This window comes from Pholis gunnellus (assembly GCF_910591455.1).
Source record: "Pholis gunnellus genome assembly, chromosome: 21".
Classification (NCBI taxonomy): Eukaryota; Metazoa; Chordata; class Actinopteri; order Perciformes; family Pholidae; genus Pholis; species Pholis gunnellus.
The window spans coordinates 18,651,783-18,670,430 of record NC_136548.1 but is presented as its reverse complement, the minus strand read 5'-3'; the positions used below and the strand labels follow the sequence as shown (position 1 = coordinate 18,670,430).

The following is an 18,648-nucleotide window of genomic DNA, read 5'->3' as shown; positions in this document are numbered from 1 at the left end:
TTGGTGACATAATGAAAGCAGAAACCATTATTAGAGGCTGAGTAGATGTTTGTTTGGCCTGAGGTATGTCCACTGCTCTACATTTAGATGTATTATATGTCTCTCTGCTCAGAAAGAGCATTAACACCACAGTGAAGCAGATTTGCTCCGTGAAACGACTCCTTTATGCTCATGACTGAAAGTAAACCCTCTTTTGATCTCGTTTTTTTTCTTTGTGTTTTCAACGGTTCTGTACCGTAACCTGCCGGTTCCTTCACTATTTGACCCATTCACTGATGCGTGAGGAGATTGGTGTGTGTGTGTGTGTGTGTGTGTGTGTGTGTGTGTGTGTGTGTGTGTGGAAGAGAAGCAGTCTGAGCTCCCCACAGGCCTCAGTGTTTGCAGGCCACATCCATGGTAACGTGGTGTGGAAACACGGCAGCTGCTCGGCCTGGCAGCAGATACCAGGTGTGTGGTGGGGCATGTTATCTCACCAGAGGCTCACAATGCCACTTCACCCCGAGGACCGGTTTCTCCCTCAGTCGTAGAAACGCAGACCTTTATTACGCCGCATAAAGCAAACCGCCACTGAAAGGCTGCTGATATTGTTGTGAAGGAACAGATCTCTGGTAATCTCAAATAAAAGGAAGCTGAGTACACACACTGTGTGAACAAAGACTTCAATGATTCACCATTCAATGCATTAATCAGCATCATAACAGAGGTTTCTGTTGTCATGAGGCGAGTCTGATGGTTCATATTTCATCCTGCGAGAAGGACGGAATAGATTGAACTCTATTTATAGGACGACGTCATGATGAGGATATTAAAAGTGTTCACAGAGTCTCATCAGCTGAGTGGGACAGTTAGAGTGCAGACAACAGAATAGACCTTCAATAAAGGTTTCAGCTGGAACCCTTTCAGAAGGTTCTACTTAGAACCCAACACAAAGACGATCCGTAAAGAGGTCAAAATGAAACACCAACGTTTGGTTTTACTCCTTCAGCTCAGACTCCAGCAGAGACCGGTCCACCGTGGACAGACCCAGAACCTCCAGCAGAGACCGGTCCACCGTGGACAGACCCAGATCCTCCAGCAGAGACCTGGTCCACCGTGGACAGACCCAGAACCTCCAGCAGAGACCTGGTCCACCGTGGACAGACCCAGAACCTCCAGCAGAGACCTGGTCCACCGTGGACAGACCCGGATCCTCCAGCAGAGACCGGTCCACCGTGGACAGACCCGGATCCTCCAGCAGAGACCGGTCCACCGTGGACAGACCCGGATCCTCCAGCAGAGACCTGGTCCACCGTGGACAGACCCGGATCCTCCAGCAGAGACCTGGTCCACCGTGGACAGACCCGGATCCTCCAGCAGAGACCGGTCCACCGTGGACAGACCCGGATCCTCCAGCAGAGACCTGGTCCACCGTGGACAGACCCAGAGCTGAGTGCCCTGCAGACCCAGGCCCTATTGCTGGACCCGCTGGTGGGAAGGGAGGCACGGGAGAACCAGAACCAGGACTGAGAGGCGCAGACTGTCAGACCTGCTGCAGTACAATTAGAGGTTTTCTAAAGAGACTCTGGTGCTCAGAAACACTCTACCCCCCCCCCACCCCTTCAGTCCACAGGGACCACCAGAATAAACTAATTAAAGTTGCTTGTAGTAGCTTTAAGTATCTGAATACTTCCTCTACTACTGACTGTGTGTACTCTGTGTACAGGTACCACATTATGACATAACACGATCAAAAAGAGTTTAATTCGTGCACGAAGAGATTGGATATAGGTCATGGTTAAGATGATCCAGCAGTGTGCTTGGTATCAGCTTGTGTAGGTCAGCTCAGAAGAATCTCTTTAAGTATGTCGGGTATGTGAGCACTGAGGAGGCTCACCCCCCCCCCCCCCCCCCCCCCCCCCCATAGCCCCGCTGCAGGATTAGGTTTCTCTCAACACCTTTTCCTTGGAAACCCCGGAGCCTTACTTCACCTCCGGCAGGCGTTTCCTGAGGGGCCCTTTGCCTGCAGATTGAAGGAAAGACAGATTAAGTCGGGCACATGACAAACACTCGAGGGAGGGAGACCGTTTGGGATTCAGTTTCATACTTTTGTAACTTTTCACATGACCGGGCGGTTCCCAAACTGTGGCCTGAGGACTCCCGTGGGTTCTGAGGGAAATCCTGGAGGATCAACATTATTCCTCTCCGTGGAAGTTGACACAAAGATAAGATTGTACGTATAAAGATGACAACTTTGCTAATAGCCCTTATCGTATACTCTGCGAAGTTATTTAGCGTTGCAAGACGTCTGTAACAGGTCAGTCCAACACTTTGGTCCACAACAAACCATCTAAACTACTGGATGGACTGTCGTGAAATGTGACACAGATATTGAAGGTGATCCGCTGACTTGTTATTGAGCAACCATTACGTTGACATTCGTGGGTTTTGAGTGAAATATTCTAAACAGTTCCCGGATTGACTGATGATATTTGGTTCAGACATTCATCTTCTTCTCCGGATGGATTGTAATAACTTTATGTGATTGTCTGATTTTTACTTCATCAGGTCAAAGTTTGGGACCAAATACCTGCAAAACTTTCCCAAACATTCCCATCAACCTCAGCTATACACTGAGTTTAGTGCCAAACAGCAAATGTTAGCATGCTAACTTGCTAAACTAGCTGCTAGCGTAGCAGTAGACTGTCAGAGGAAATAAACCTTCATTGATGGATTCTAATGCACAAATTGTTTTGAGGGATTCTTGAAATAGAGAAAGCTCAGCGCCGCTCTGGCTGCAGGCGTTCTGCATGAAGAGGGATTAACTCGATCGCTGATAATCCTGCTCAGTATTTCTAACAACTTGTTGCCATGATGGACTAGTGAACGGGCCGACCGGGCTCAGGTCCAGGGGCCCAAAGTGTCAGGACCCCCCCCCCCCCTGACTGTCATCTATAACTTGTCACTCAAATAGACATTTAGAACCAGGAAGAGACACAAAGAGACACAAAAAGACTCACAACAGCTATAAAAAGGGACAAAACAACCACAAACGGACTCACAATGACCAAAAAGAGAAAAACAAACACAAAAAGAGAATTTCAGAAATGCTTCAATGTGAAACAACACCGGTTTGTAAGTCAGGTTATCTGAGCTCCTGTAACGTTCCTCTTGTGGTGCTTAAAGCCTGAGGAAGTGTTTTCTAGCTGCAGCTGTGTCAACAGTCTGAGCAAACAGCTCCTCTAATCCTTTAAAACGGGGAAAAGTGGCAACAAGGTTTTTCCTGTTTCACTGAAAACTCTTTATGTGCTGAAATTCACCCAATCAGCAGCTTTTCCTCTTGTGTATCCGCAAGAAGGACGAGCTCAACATGTGACCGGCTGCGTTAAAGAAACAGCGTATCAGCGAGGTGTGTTGTTGCTCAGGTGTCCTTCATCAAGGTCTTCCTCTGCGACTCACAGCAGCAGCTTTGTCCTGAAGCTACAAAGACCTCCCTGTTCTCTGACCCCGAGTGACGCGTCCACAACACACCTGAAACAGTCACTGCTGGTCAGGAGTCAGCAGAGACGTGTTGCTGCGTCCGTCAGGAGGCTGAAACAGGAAGAGCAGCAAGAAACAAAGGAAAAGTAGAAACAATGTTGCTCAGAAATCAACATACGTCGTTAACGTTTGTTACATTTCTGTGATCTTTTTTTCACATTGGGTCTTTCTCTGTGTGATGCCTCCTCGATTCCTTTCCTTGCCTCCTCACCTCCTCCGCTCGCATCTCCCATGGGCGGGACTAAGAAGCGAGGACACGAGGGGACAAGGAAAGGAATTGAGGAGGCACAAAATGAGAAAGAAGGAGTCGAGGCAACAGGCATTTAACAACTGAGACATCCTCGCCTCAGAGCGACATTTTAAAGCGACGTCTATTAAATATGACGCTGATCAGCTGTCCATTGTTTAGTTAGACCCCATTTTATGACTTATAAGATATATATATGTGTATATATATATATATATATACATTAATTCAATTTCAACGTGGCATAATGTGACAAGAACGATCGGTTGTCACACATTTTTGATCTAGAACACACACTTACAGGCTAAATGTGAGAAAGACTTTATATATTTTATCGTGTGATAAATGTTTGTATGAAAAGTATTCATACAAATAAAGAGTGACGTATACTATATGTGACTGATATATATTATACACATGAACACAGTCTGTCTGTGTGACGATAAAGTGCTGAATTTAAGAGTCTGTTCTTATTGTCATAATGATTTAACGTCCGCAGCTGTTAACACTCGTACACATCGTGTCAGGATTACAGCAGTGAAGCTACATTCAGTATGAAGACACCGGTATCGGGTGAATGTGGTCCGAGCGGAGACTCGTGAGGAGCTACAGAAAGTCTGATTCATGCTCTGAAACAAGATAAACAGGACTTATGAAAACAAAAAGGAGCCGTTACATTTGCAGAGTCCAGCTGTGGTTTGAGATCATTGCAGCTGCACGTCACACCTTTTTATTTGTCTACGTGTGCAGAAAGCACTTCCGTAGAGGACGCACCGGTGTTTCCTCCTCACAGCTCCTCCGGCCTGCCTCCTCGACCCCTCGCTCCTCCAGATGCATTTGAGGAAATAGGACGTTTCTTCAAGAAGAAATCCATTTCTGGGTCACAAGCCGGAGGATCTGCTTCTGTTTCAGGGTCGTTGTGATTCTCATCGTTAGTGTCACCTGTTCAGTCAAAATGTCTCCTCCTATTGGTGTTCTCTAGTCTCGAACTGCTGACGATGTCTTTTATTTGATATATATATATATTCATAAAAGAATTAGAGACAGACAAATATAAATACAAAGTACCTTTGGTACATGTACAAAGGATCCATTTTTAATGTTGGTAAATGCTGCACTGCTGAAAATGGTAGATGCCAATCATAGTAAACTGTGAATCTATTGGAGTGTAAAGGTTGAACACGGTTGTGTGTCGTATGCTCAGGGTCTCAGAAGATGTTGATGACCTCCATGACACCACAAAGGCTTTTCCCTCAGAGGACGTGGCGGTAACGAGGCCAACAAGGACCAGAGGAAGAGTCGAATAAAGGATTATCTACAAGAGCTACTGAGAAGTTTTAAAAGGTTTTTGTAAAAAGCCATTTCTGTGTTCATGGATCGATAAAGACTCATCTTCTCTTCTTTCAGTGAACCCACTCTGTTTACCCCGAGAACAGGTCGGGTCAAGCTGCTGGTAAATCATTCTGCAGGTCACACAGAGGTCTGCACCGGTTGAGTCATTGCAAAATGAAGAATGCGAGAAGAACGGGTTTCAGTGAAGGTGCATCGACCAATCAGTGGCCCCGGATACCGACACCTCGCTCACTGAACACCTGCAACCGCTCAGACCTGTGAGTGAGCAGCAGCATGTGAAGCTGTTAATCAACAACAGGCTGGTTTAGAAGAAGGGCATCACAAGAGAACCAGAGAGGTGGAGCGTTGAGCCGTGGGAGCGAGGTTTGGGGGGGGGGGGGGGGGGGGGGGGGTATTTATTTTGGAGAGACAGAGGTGCTTTGACTCTGTGAAGTGCCGGAGCTCTGGGTTCTGGTCTGGCTGCCAACTACGCCGAGTTCAGTCGGTGCCTTAACGGGGTAAACAACAGCGAAAGAAAAATACCGTCATGGAAGTAGATTTACTAAAGAGCGTTACTTTAAAACAAGCTCTGAGGCAGTTTAATGTCAGTATTAAAGCTGCACTGATGCCACAGACTGTAGATAAGAAGTGGACGTAGTCGTAGTGACATCACCTATTGGTTTATACGCTGCCGTTTTGAAGCCTGAAATTTGGTGTTTTGGCCGTCGCCATCTTGGCTTTTTTCGGCCAATGAAGCGACCACATCTGGACTGAGGAGGAGTGACGTAGAGACGCCGTATATGGTCTCTGGTAGAGACCTGTCAATCACTGTGTAGCCCCGCCCCTAAAGCATCCCCTGCTTTATGGTCTGTTTGACTCTAAATGGACCATCATTTACTAAATGAACATCATGCTAAGTTATTTTTGCAGGTAGCTTTTTCTTCATCTGCTTGTGTTGATCTCCCAGGAACGCCGTAAATTAGCCCCCAAGTGGCCCAAAAAGTACGTACTGTGTACTTTTACTCCACTACTTTGATATATGTCGTACTTTACAGTCCCGTAACCACAATGAATAAATATAAATAAACAGAAGATGCAACTATTGTTCCACCGCTGACAAACTGTACAAAACATTGAAATGAACACCGGGGAGGCTGCTTGAATAGATTCTATTGCACCGAGTGGAGAGTGTGTTGATGACATTACGTTAAAGATACCAGAGGCTGCTTCTCACAGCAGCTTCCTCTCGTGTCACCACGGTTTTCTCCTGAGCTCCATCACACGCCATGTTTGTGTGTCACCATAACTAATTGGGACAAAACCGCTCGGTGTCTTGGATACATGCTGCTATCAGCAGGAAGCAGACGCTGATGGCTTCTAGCACCAATTAGCTCTCACAGTGAGGCGTTAGCTCTCACACTCCTGACACTGCTGTTCCATATTCCCCCGGACACACAGCGACCAAACAGAGGTTCACACCTCTACTGTCACATCATCATGGAGAGAGAGAGAGAGAGAGAGAGAGAGAGAGAGAGAGAGAGAGAGAGAGAGAGAGAGAGAGAGAGAGAGATGGCTGCAGGGTGATGGAGGTCAACCAGCACTGGTCCATCCATCATCACTCCATGTTTCTTTTTTTAATGTCCAAGATATAAATATATATATATATAGAAACCAGGAAGAAGAAGACACTGGATTTAGATTTAAACATAGCTCTGGCTTTAGTAAACCCCTGAAACCCTCCAGGAACTACGCTGCAGGCTTTGTGACAAATCTCACATACGAGATGTAAATAATGAAAAGAATCCAATAAATAGTCATAACTTTAATCATTTTTAATAAGACATCATTGTTCGTAGCTGCGTCTCATTCCCTCATCATCCTCAAATGGAAATCCTGCCGTCCACCATGAATCACACACATCCGTCCATCAGTAGGAGCGTTTGGCCTCACGAGGAGCCGCTCGTATAATCTAATCTAAACCAGGCCGGAAGTGAAGAGCTGCGTGTCCTCTGTTCACCCTGCAGACCTCACATGATATATTAGTGCTGCTGCTGCTGCCTTCTGTACAATAAATACACGTCAGAGCCGGAACATTATCACAGAAGCAGCTGCATGGAAAAAAAGGAGGAAAAAGACGAAGCATATTGTTGCATATTCCATTTATCTTCTTCAACGTGTCTTATCTGGTCTGCAGCAGTATAGTTTTGCAGAACTTTTACTGCTCCGTCCATCATGTTCAAAGTGAGAATCAGTCCACGTAGCAGGGCCGGCTGATGTGTCCGTGAATCACCTCCTCAGAGACTCGGAGGTTATCAGGCCACAGCAGTCGGATCGCCTGTAAATCACAGACCAGCAGCTCGAGCCAGTTCAATAAAGACACGAGAGATATGAGCGCGAGGCGGTCGGGATCTGTTCTTGTATGATCAGAGGGACGCATGTGGTAGATTAAGGTCTAGCAGCAACTGATAATGTTGTAAACTGCTAGTAAATGTGATCACATTTAATAGAAAAATGTCCGTCTCAATGGGTCAAATAGAATAAAATACTCCATTCAAATGTGTTTTACTTTGCCTGATACTTGTATAACTTCTGGATCTACACGACATCTCGTCTGTCTGTTAGAGAGACTCCTCATCTGTTGCTCTTGCTGAAGGGAACAAGGCTAGCTGTTTCCCCCGGTTTCCAGTGTTTATGCTAAGCTAAGCTAACTACCTCCTGGTTTGATTGTTAGTATATCATTAGTGAAATGTGTCCATCCTTAAAGTGACAATGTGTAGCATTTGGTTATAGTTGCAGATTGCAATCAACTGAACTCCACCCTCCACTCTTCACCTTTTCCCAAACTGTGGCGACGCCTCCATCAATAAGCTCTCTGAGAGTTTGTCTGTTCTGTGCTGCTGTAGAAGCTTGATGGTGCAACATGTCGGACTCCGCCTCCTGCTCCGATTCTTAGTTAAAGTACGCTAACGAAAAAACATATAGATCCCCTGACATGACACACACAGGCCCTTTAAGAAGTGATAGACGTCAGGTTTGTACGTTTATTTGTGGATATATTTCTTACATTTGAATATATAAATGTAGTTTGTCCTAAGCAGAGACGTTGCTCTGCGTTAATCCCTTCAGTGTCGGACGCTCGGCATCGTAGGAAACAGATAACTGAAACCATGATGGAGTATTTCCGTCTCCTCTGACCACATTGGTGAATTCAGCCATCTGAAGTCAGTGGGCCCGGATCAATAAATGTGTTGACGAACATGATTGAATTGTGTGTTCCTGCTGTTATTTAATCTCACCAAACACTGGACCTGTTTGAACCACAGTCACGATGTGTGTGGAACAAATATAACCGTCTGGCTCACGTTACAATCAAAGACTTCAGCTTTATTCAAAGAGATGAAGTATGAATGTGGTAAATAGTTAAATGCCGGACATGTTTCATAAATGCATCCTTCTTCCATAGAATACAGGACGCTTCCTGTTACACCCTCTGACTGCCCTCATCACCTCACAAGAACATCAAACATCAATCAGAAAAAGCACGATTCATAACAAGTGGATCTTTATTTGCTGTATTTTAAAGTCATATCACACGGTGGCTCCACATGAAGCCAAAGGCTGAAGCTGTGAGATCTTTCCTCTTCAAGGGTTTCTCTCGTTTGTCTTTCTAAAAGTTAGAACATGACACATTTGTTTTCTCTCGATAACTAAACCAAATGTTGTGTCGACTGTTTCCTGTTTCCTTTCGTTAGAATTTGCATAGAACTTGCATTTTTCTGTTCCAGCCCGGCGTCACGGCAGTTTGTGAAATAGTCACGAAATGTAATCTGTTGGTTCGTGTTCACGGACACAAATTGCCTGTTTTATCATATTTCGTAAATAACGGCAATGGAAGGTCAATTAGGAGCCGTGTTCTTGGTGGACACACAAATGAAATGCATCAACGCGCCGAAAGCAACAGTCAGAGCAAGAGACGCACTTTATAACATCCAAAAAGACGACTGTCAGCTGGATTTGAGTTGTTTGCAGATATGCAAATATGCCAACATCTCTTCCTGGAGATGTTTCCATCAGCACCAGGAGATTTAATCTAGAACGATCCCTGTCTGCACAATGCATGATGGGAGTTAGCTTTGAGTAACCAGTAAGATCTCAGTGAACACTCAGACAACACAGCCTATAGAAGACTGCAGAGTGAATAGTTCATGGTTTTGTGATAAATCCCTTGACTACAACTCCCATGAGGCTTTGAGGGTGCTTTTCTGTGGCTAAAATGAAAAAGCTTCTCTAATGTTGCTGTCAGTGAACATTGCAGATACATATTTATTTAGGAATATGGACACAAGCGTTTTCTTTATAGAAAGATAAATGAAGAAACCTTCGGTGAGAACGTACATCGAGCGTTATAAACCGGTGAAAATAGCTCTATTTCAACTCTATTTCAACTCTATTTCAACTCTATTTGCGTGATTGTTTGATCGGTAGAAATAAGATTAAATCATCAAATAGCACACAGTAGTGCTATAAATAGTATTAAATATACATATTCATACAATGCCTTCATGCAGCGTACAACACATTAACAACATATTTACATCAATCCAACACCAGCTGCTCCATTTCATGTGTGACCTTTGTGGTTATTAACAATATTCACAATCCTAAGTGAGTCAATAAAGTTCCACCGGTGCTGCAGGTTTGTTTGTGGTGTGTTTCGGGGGAGGATGGGGGATGGGGGGGGGGGGGGGGGGGGAGGATGGGGGGGGATGTCATATATTTGTGGCGTCAGCAGCGTCACTCTTCATCTGTGTCATTTGGGTCCAGCAGAGAGCTCACAGTCCGGCGACCGAAGCAGAAAGTCTTTGTTCGGACGTCCAGATGAAGCTTTACACTGTCTGACACCCGGCCGGCACAGACGAAGCCAGTCAATAGAAGGTTTGTTCTCCATCAGTGTGTGTGTGGGGGGGTTTAGCTCTACATGTCTGGTCCTCTTAGATCCAGCTTAGAGGACCAGAGAACACACAGTCAGCGAGAGCAAAACGAAAAGACCAGAAGTTAATGTGAGGAGGTGTTGAGAGCGTCGGCGTGTTCACCACTGGGACGTCCTATGAAGACCGTTCCCCTGCAGAAGAAGAGAGGCGGTTGATCAAACAGCAGTTAATGAGACTTTACATGATAACAGTTTAAACTAGAGGGGGGGGGGGGCAGCTTTGATCCACAGTCACAGACGATTCAAATCTGTAGGCGACCAAGCACGTGTTCCACACCTGACTACAGGTCACAGCCTCTTCAGAAACACCTTTAAAGACTCGAGGAGAGCGTTTCATACTCACAGTCGGACATTTAGAGGACACATGTTCAGTACAGAGAAATATGGAAAAACATTTCTTCTCCACTGAAGAGGTGGAAGAACAGAGTGAACGGAGTCCAGACGAGGTGAAAGACAAAGAGAGCTCCAGCAGGTAAGAAAGAAGAAGAAGAAAAAAAAACAGACAAAGAAGTGATTCATGGTCAACCGGTAGAAGAAGTTGCCATGGTTACAGCAGGAGCTGAGAGGTCGGGGGGGGGGGGGGGGGGACAGGAGGAGTCGAGGAGCGAGGAGCGAGGAGGCGACCTACGCTGTTCCCGTTGGTCTGAGTGTGAGCGGCGCCGCCGGCCTCGGCGTGCGTGGACGGCGTGCTGCTCCCGCTGTCGGCTGCTGAGTGGGTGGACGCTCTGGGGATGATGATGTCGTAGGCCTCCGGAGGGTGCTGCACATCGGCCCCGTGACACAAACATCCAATAAACCGTTTACCAGAACTCAAGAACCTCAGAGGCCAAACGTGTAATCTATCTCTGCTCAGGTGCACGTCCATGATTCGTCTCTTTGCTCCATTTGAAATTACTCCTCAAAGCTTCTTTTAATTCCTGATTCTAATGCTTTAAAAAAAAATGGTTTATTTAGTTTTTACTCGTATTTCTTACTGTTTTGTCTGCTTGTTTTAATACGTTTTATTGTTTATATTCACGTTTGTAAATGTATTAGCTGCTTTGCTAATTGATTTGTCTCTTTTCCCAAATCTTTCATTACTTCGCTCTGTTGTAACTTTGCTTTTGAAAGATGCTAATAAATAAAGTGAAGTTAATTTATTATTATTATATTTATAGAGCTCCATGTACGCTGCTTTATTGTTTTGTTTTTAACGGACCGGTATCGGATCACGACTCGGTATTGGGAACCAAAGAAAGGTATTGGAACATCTCCAACTATTAAGACAATTAAAACTATCATGTATCATGTAATAGATGTCAAAATATAATCTGGTCCTTTTATGATCCTTCTGGTAAAATATTGCCCTTAAAGATGAAATCATCTGCTGCTCACACAGTGAACCTTCACGTTTGTTTTCACTGTTTCCTCAAACTGCTCTTTATTTCAATAATCATTTTCCTCCCACCGGACACACGAGCGTGAACCAGCTCTATATATATATATATACGCTCTCTAGGCCACATTCAAATGTGTGTCTCTGCAAACAAATACTCACGTTTGCCACCGCTTTGCTGATGAGAGCCAGCTCAGTGGGCTGGTAGACGGACCCGCGCAGCTGCCCAGTGTAGCCGCTGTACGGAGACACCGGCTTGGACGCTGTGATGGACAGACGGGGACGACACACGTTAGTAATTTGTCCCCCTCAACAAGCCTCTTTGATTCACAGCAGTCACAGCTGATTAGAACCTACAGGCGACCAGTCAAAATAAAATCCCTTAGTTGAACCAAAACGATGTCGTTTCCATCATATCGGCACAGTTCCAGGAAACAAACCAGCAACACAAAACTCCGAGAGACGAACTCTAACTAACTCTCACAGGCTGGACGAACTGAAAGACAGCGGAGCACCAAGACTAAATACACAAGGGACTAATTAACTAATGAGACACAGAAAACACACACAATACAGGAAGGAACACCAAACACGACACACAGGAGAATAAAATCACCCATTTATTATAATCTATAGAAAAAATATAGTAGATAAAGTGTTCATTATGTAGGAATAGTGGTACAGCATTGATGAGAACAAAACTGAAAAGTTATGGAAATATCCACGTGTATTCTTGCTGTTTAAGAAAAATATGGCTAAATATGGCTTAGTGTGGTTCGCTTTTTTCACTTGTCACTTTTATAAATGTAGTTGCATTTGATATGATAAAGTGCTAACTGTGCTACAAACAGCAGCAAACTGCCTACCAGGCGAAAAAGTCCAGTTCTGAAAAGTGTGTTAAAGCTGCATTCTCTCTAATGTCCACCAGGGGGCGACTCCTCTGGCTGTATAGAAGTCTGTGAGAAAATGACTCTAGTCTCTCTTGATCATAAGCCCTCTGAGTGACATCTTTAGGGCCTCATTCCGTGTCTGTATACAACAATCCCTTCAGATACTTAATCAGCAGAATAAAAACCCGGAGGAATGGATGTGAGAGATGCGTCGTCGCTCTTTTTGAGTCTCCCCCGACGTCAAATATTCTCCTCTTGGATGAAACTGTCGCCACGCCTCATGTTGCTGTGGAGATGATGCAAACACAAGGCGTGATGCTTCTGCTGGGAATCAAGAGTGGGAGTGTTGGTGATAGGGACGCTCATTAACGGGAATGATTCAGACGACACGCTGCCTCTGAATAACTGACCGAAACTCTGACGGTCCTATCGCGACTGTTGTTGACTCTTTAGTCACAGAGGTGAGCTATCTGAGGGAGTTAATGAGGAAGCATTAAGTCAAAATGTTGCTGCACCAGATATGAGAGTTGTGACATCACACAACAGCTGTATAATTTTAATTATAATAATCTTAACAAACAAATCTCGAGCTTTATGGAGTTTCCTTTCAGATCGCATGTTGGAGAATATAAGGGCTGGGAGGAAGAAGGGATGAAAAAGAGAAGAAATACAAAACAAAGGATGGAGAGAAAGAGAAAGACAGAATGAAACTCTTGTTTTAAATGAATCTAAACTCTTTATATGATAAAATGAATCCTAAAACACAGAAATGAGTCAGAATGAGTTCACTTCCTGTTCTCTCGTCTCTAAGTCAATGTGTTTCTTACATGTGTTTTTGGTTAGACGTTAGCTTCTTATGCTACACTTCAAACATCATAAACGTGGAGTTCATTAGTGAAGACGATCTTGATGAACATAACCTGTCAGAATCATTAACGTTTAGAGATTATTTTCTGCAATAACCCAAAATCCAATCGAACTGGACCAGTGTGACACCAACTTCCTGTTGGACTACAGAAATACGTCCTCCCTGCATCTCTCTGTGTCTTAAAGTCATTTAAATGTGTGAAAAAGTGAAGATTGTTCTGCACGTCGACCACATTTATCTCATGTTGAACATCACAGCTGAATCTTTAAACAAACTCTTCTATTGTTCCATAAACGTGGCCGGGGCACAAAGTGTGATTTCCTTTCTCGAATGTTGCAGAGAAAAAGCTTCAAACGTTCTCCCAGAATGGAAACACTTTGAAAACAAACTTGAATACAAAGTTATTTTCCACCTCGGTGACTCGAGCTGACAGACTGGTGAAAGAACTCTCTGTAACCCTCGAGGACACCAGCAGCCACACAACACCGTCTGTGATCAACCTGAGAGGAGACAGACTCAGTGTTCTGGTCTCGTTTAGCGCATCGGATCAGGACTCAGACGAGAGCGTCTCGGGTTCTGTGGGCTCATCACATCGATGCAAATCAGCCTTTTGAGGATTTTGCAGGGTAATCGCTCTGTTTTCAGGTTTTTGAGGGCTTTGAACTCAGCGTTCGTCGGTGCAAGGTCACTGTGTGTGTTCTGTGGTGAACACATTGTAACACAAACAGTCCCTGCAGCGACGGGAGACGACACGTACGATTCAACGTTCCCAGACGAATCAGAAAATATGATGCAATACGTCATTTTAAGGAACTTCCAGAGAGTGAAGTGCAGTCGGGGAGGAGACTGTGTGAAACTGTGCAAAGTGAACGTTTGTGACCTCACAGACTAAACAAACTATCTGTTGACCAGGCAAATATTTGCTTTACAGGGAATAAAAGGAACTGACAACGCTTTGCATAAGACCAGAGTGATGTCATAGCTGAGAGAATACAAAGAGTTTAAAATCATTAACATTTACAAACAGCAGCCCAAATAAACCCGTCACGATAACTACTTATGTTGGGTGATATATTGTTCCAGAAATAATTGCGATAATCAATGTTATTGCCATTTATGCCACTGATATAATGCTAATATGATGCTAATGCTAATATAATAGCACAATAATGCAAGTACACCCTTTCAAAAAGCGGTGAGCTCTCAATTCTTCTTGATGTTATATAAACCACACAACCGAAACAATGAGTACGATGGAGGCTTGAGCTCCGTTAACAAAAACTGCACATTAACAAAGATTAAAAGGTGAAATAAGCAGCAGGCTACGCACCTTGTTTGGGCTCGTCCATAGAGAACGCCTTGTTTTCCACGAACATGTTCTGGGAGCTCTGCTCCTTCAGGATCGTCTCGTAGCCGACTCCTCGGTTCGGGTACAGGTCTTCCCCGAAGCTCTGCGGGACCTCGTCGTCGCCGGTCAAGGTGCAGATGTCAGGAATCGTGTAGAGGACGAGGAAGGCCCACGCGTTCGCCACCAAGGCGATGGCCAAGGTGGGGTCGTCCCACGTGGGCCCGCCTCTCCTCTCGTTCCCGTAGACGTACATGACGATCCACGCCACCCAGATGCCAACAGAGACCCCGCTGGTCAGAAGGATGAAGGCGCCGTCCTTCTTCCACTGGTTGTGTTTGCCCGCCATGACGGCGAGGCTCGCCACCACCACGGCCAGGATCAGGGTCATCACGTAGATCAGCGCCATGACGAAGTCCTCGTTGGCGACGTTGCAAGGCGTGGCCGTGGCTCTGCCGGTTTCTGCCGTGGCGTTGAGCGGCCCCCACGGGTGGCGCACCACCGTGATGATCAGCCACTCCGTGTTGATGACCACCTCCACCAGCCACAGACCCGCCGCCGCCAGACACAAGACCCAAGCCCGGGGCCCGCTGTTCTGCCGGGCGAGGACGTTCAGCCTCACGCACTGCACCAGGAGGCAGGCGAAGCAGCCGCCGAACAGCACGCCGAAGAGGAACCGCCGCGAGGCGCACGTGGAGAAGTCCTTTCCCACGATGAAGGCGAAGGTCAGGCAGAAGAGGCCGGCGGTGAAGACCAGGAAGCAGGCGTGGAGCGCCACCGAGCTCTTGCGGTTCTTGTCCCGCGTGAAGGGCACGCTGGCCAGCAGCGAGATGAAAAGCACAAAGGAGACTACGATGCCGGCCGCCGCGAAGGCCTCCAGCACGATGCCCCACGCGGCGTTAAGGTCACACAGGTTGTAATAGAGGGAGTCCAGGTTCGGGCCGCAGCCCTGAGGGGTGCTGTTAGTAGCCATGGGGTCTGGGAGAGACCAGAGCTCAGCTTGGACGAGTTCTTCTGGGATCCTGACGGCACCTGTACAGACGGAGGAACAGTGACAGTCTGAGAACCTTTGGATGTGGACAGATCTTAACAAAGACTTAAATACGTCACCAATGCTGCATTACGATACTGTTGTCTCCACCCAATAAAGCAAATATTACACTTATGTGAGTCAGTACACACACAGAAACACGTGGTGTGTAAACCTTCATCACGGAAAATGACTTAACTGTTCAGAGCTGGAAAGAGTCAGAAAGCTCAGAGACCTCGGCAGCCACCTAAAATATCAGAGGAATGTCAAACTATGGACTCTTCCCAACTCTGCCGTTAATCATTAATAGAATCGGTCGACAAATATTGCTTCTGTACATTGTGACTACAACAGAATCGATGTGGTGAAAGTGCATTAACCCTAAAGTGGAGTGAGTCTCTGGGCCACATCGATGGGAGTGTGGGCGGCGGAGGTTTCGGTCTTTCTAACTTCCTGTGACTCAAAATCTTTTCCCGAAACAAAGAAATCCACCTTTTCTGGTTCTCCGTGAGTTGGTTGGTCCCTTTGGTTTTGTGGCTGTGCTGTCGTTCCCTCCGTAGACTATAGTTCACTGCTAATATGTTTGTTTGCATTCGGGGCGTGACCTCCAATCACGCACGTAGTTATCGGTGTTCATCTCTAGATTTCAGGCCTTCCAAACAAAGTTATTTCCTCATCTGTTACCGTGGAAAGCTCAAGGACCAAATGTTTTATGGCATGTTTGCATTTCTGCCAGCTCAAGGTAGGAACACACACAAAAAATGAAAGAACACGACAGCAGTTTGGCTTTCCAAATATCTCACAAGCTTCAGACGACCTAAAGAACTAAAGACTTTGATGTGAAACTGAGGAATTTCCTTTTCATACAAAAGAGATAAAACGTCTGATTAGACTACTTTAGGCCCTGAACTACACCAAGTTCTCACTCCCAGTCGTCAAATACAGACGTTTGGCCTTTAGTGTCTGTGTGAGTCGCACCAGGCTTTGTATGTAAATCCATCATTGTTAGACTCTCAGAGTGACGGACGTAGTGATTAAAGAACGAGAAGTAAAACAGAGGACTTTCACTCAGGAGGCCTGACGACATCATGTCGATTGACGCCGTGTCACATGACGTTACGTCGCGTTACGTTGCAATATAACTTATTTAAAACCAGACCAGGATGTTTTTTCAAACCCTAACTAAGCGGTTTTGGTGACGGATAAACGACACGAAAATATTCGCTGGCAGGTACCAAAAATAATTGCAATAATCAATGTTATTGCAATTTTATGCCACTGATATAATGATCATATAATAGCATATTAATGCGATTACACCCTTTGAGTGTTATTATAATTTACAAATGAGCACACGTGTCTTAACTGATTTCTGTCTAAAATAAATATAAATAACGTACTGAAATGAAACATTCTGGCCGATATGAAAGGCAAACTATGTAGAAAGGCCGGTCCGACATCAGAATTGAAAAGAAATATCTTAAATAAATAAGATATGTTAACACTGTTAGCGCTGTTAGCGCTGTTAGCACTGTTAACACTGTTAGCACTGTTAGCACCAACAGCTGCAAAACACAATTAGCTTTTTCACCGCTTAATATTTACGTTCTTTGTACCCGAGACAAAAACAACAGCTCGACAAAATGAATCATCCCAAGAAAACAAACAAACATGTAAACAGAATTTCAACAAAAAAAAAATATGAAAATGTTTTTGACGAAGATTACCAACCCTGCCTTTAATATAGCTGCTGCAGAGCTTTCAATCACGTCACGTGGTCTTCATCAGCATGGCTTGTAAAAATGAGAAACACAAAAACCTCCACCAGCTGAAAAGATCACGTGATGTGATAAAAAGCTCGTCAACAGTTACTATAATGGAACCTGAGAAACGTGTTTGTGTTAATGCAATCACACAGAAATCAATTTGATGTTCTTAAATCTGTCACGTGTTTGTTGTTCTGATCGGTACTTAAACGCAACTTGGTAACACAGAGACGTCACGGCTCATTTCTGCCCTTTAGGTTCTTCAAGAACACTTTAGACCCACTGAGCATGTTGTTATCAATAATAAATCCATCTCATCTGTTACACACATAAAACACACACACACACACACAGGTGCAACTCCTGCACATCTGACTGCAGATCTATGGTGATGCATTTAATTTACCAACAAATTAATGCTTCTACTTATACTCCTCAGATGCACTTAAACATCAATATGAAGTATTTCATGTATCTAAACCTTTAAGAACAGATTCAAACACACTTCAGGATGCGTTCAGGGACGTAAATGAATATTATAAAGACTTGAACCTGCACACAAACAGTGCTTAAATATCCGGAATAACATCCTTTGACATCGGACACTTCCTCTGCTCCTTTAAAACCGACACAAATAGCTTTAAGAGTCACTGAGAGGAGCCCGCGTGTTCAACACTGAACGGGATTCATGTGAACACATCTACGTTGAATGTCTGAATCATTCACACACAACATGATGGTAAATCTGATGCTTTACTACCTGAATGCGTGTTGATCTTCTTCACCTGCTACACACAGTTGACGGTAAATCATCCAGAGTTACAAATAAAAATAAGAATAAAGTCACACAAAAAGTTTCCGCTCTTCGATGAAGCTCGTGCAAAAAGTCACCAGACAGAAGTTTCAGTTCAGTGATTTAAGAGAAAGTTTTAAGAATCCTCCACGAGCGTTTTACAACGATCGACTGCTGCGATGCTCTCCCCCTCTTTCTCTCTCTCTCTCTCTCTCTCTCTCTCTCTCTCCCTCTCTCTCTCTATAACACACACACACACACACACACGCAGACTTTAATGCTTGAATTTGCAGCTTTCCCACAACATCTCATTGAACCGCTCCTCTCTTCCTTTTGTATTTTCATTGTTTTTATTAGAGATAGTTTTACTTTTCGTCACATAAACAGATTTGATCACAGCGTCACATAAACATCTCGCACGTGACAGAGGAGAGTTAGTGTGTAGCGACATCTGGTGGTGAACATGAGTTTAATCCTGCAGCAGTTTGGGAGCTTT

General features: G+C 44.9%; 1 protein-coding gene across 2 annotated transcripts; it reads right to left on the bottom strand.

Annotated features, from left to right (window-relative positions):
- Positions 1 to 8,656: 8,656 nt before the first annotated feature.
- gprc5c (G protein-coupled receptor, class C, group 5, member C) lies at positions 8,657 to 18,284 on the bottom strand. Of its 2 annotated transcripts, XM_079182197.1 has the most exons (5): positions 18,120 to 18,284; positions 14,549 to 15,595; positions 11,623 to 11,723; positions 10,714 to 10,845; positions 8,657 to 10,217 (listed from the first exon to the last, which is right to left on the bottom strand). In XM_079182197.1, the coding sequence occupies exons 2-5, from the start codon at positions 15,534 to 15,536 to the stop codon at positions 10,185 to 10,187; spliced, it is 1,254 nt and encodes a 417-aa protein (XP_079038323.1). In that variant the 5' UTR covers positions 15,537 to 15,595; positions 18,120 to 18,284; the 3' UTR covers positions 8,657 to 10,184. The 2 variants fall into 2 exon arrangements, with proteins under 2 accessions (XP_079038323.1, XP_079038324.1); XM_079182198.1 differs by lacking the exon at positions 10,714 to 10,845.
- Positions 18,285 to 18,648: the final 364 nt, after the last annotated feature.

Bases quoted from the DNA above. Each gene is read 5' to 3' on its own strand.
- gprc5c (XM_079182197.1), bottom strand. From the start codon at position 15,536: ATGGCTACTAACAGCACCCCTCAGGGCTGCGGCCCGAACCTGGACTCC. The intron at 10,846-11,622 runs GTGAGTATTTGT...GCCGATGTGCAG, and splicing joins TCAGCAAAGCGGTGGCAAAC to CACCCTCCGGAGGCCTACGA. The intron at 10,218-10,713 runs GTAGGTCGCCTC...CTTCTTCTGCAG, and splicing joins CTCAGACCAACGGGAACAGC to GGGAACGGTCTTCATAGGAC.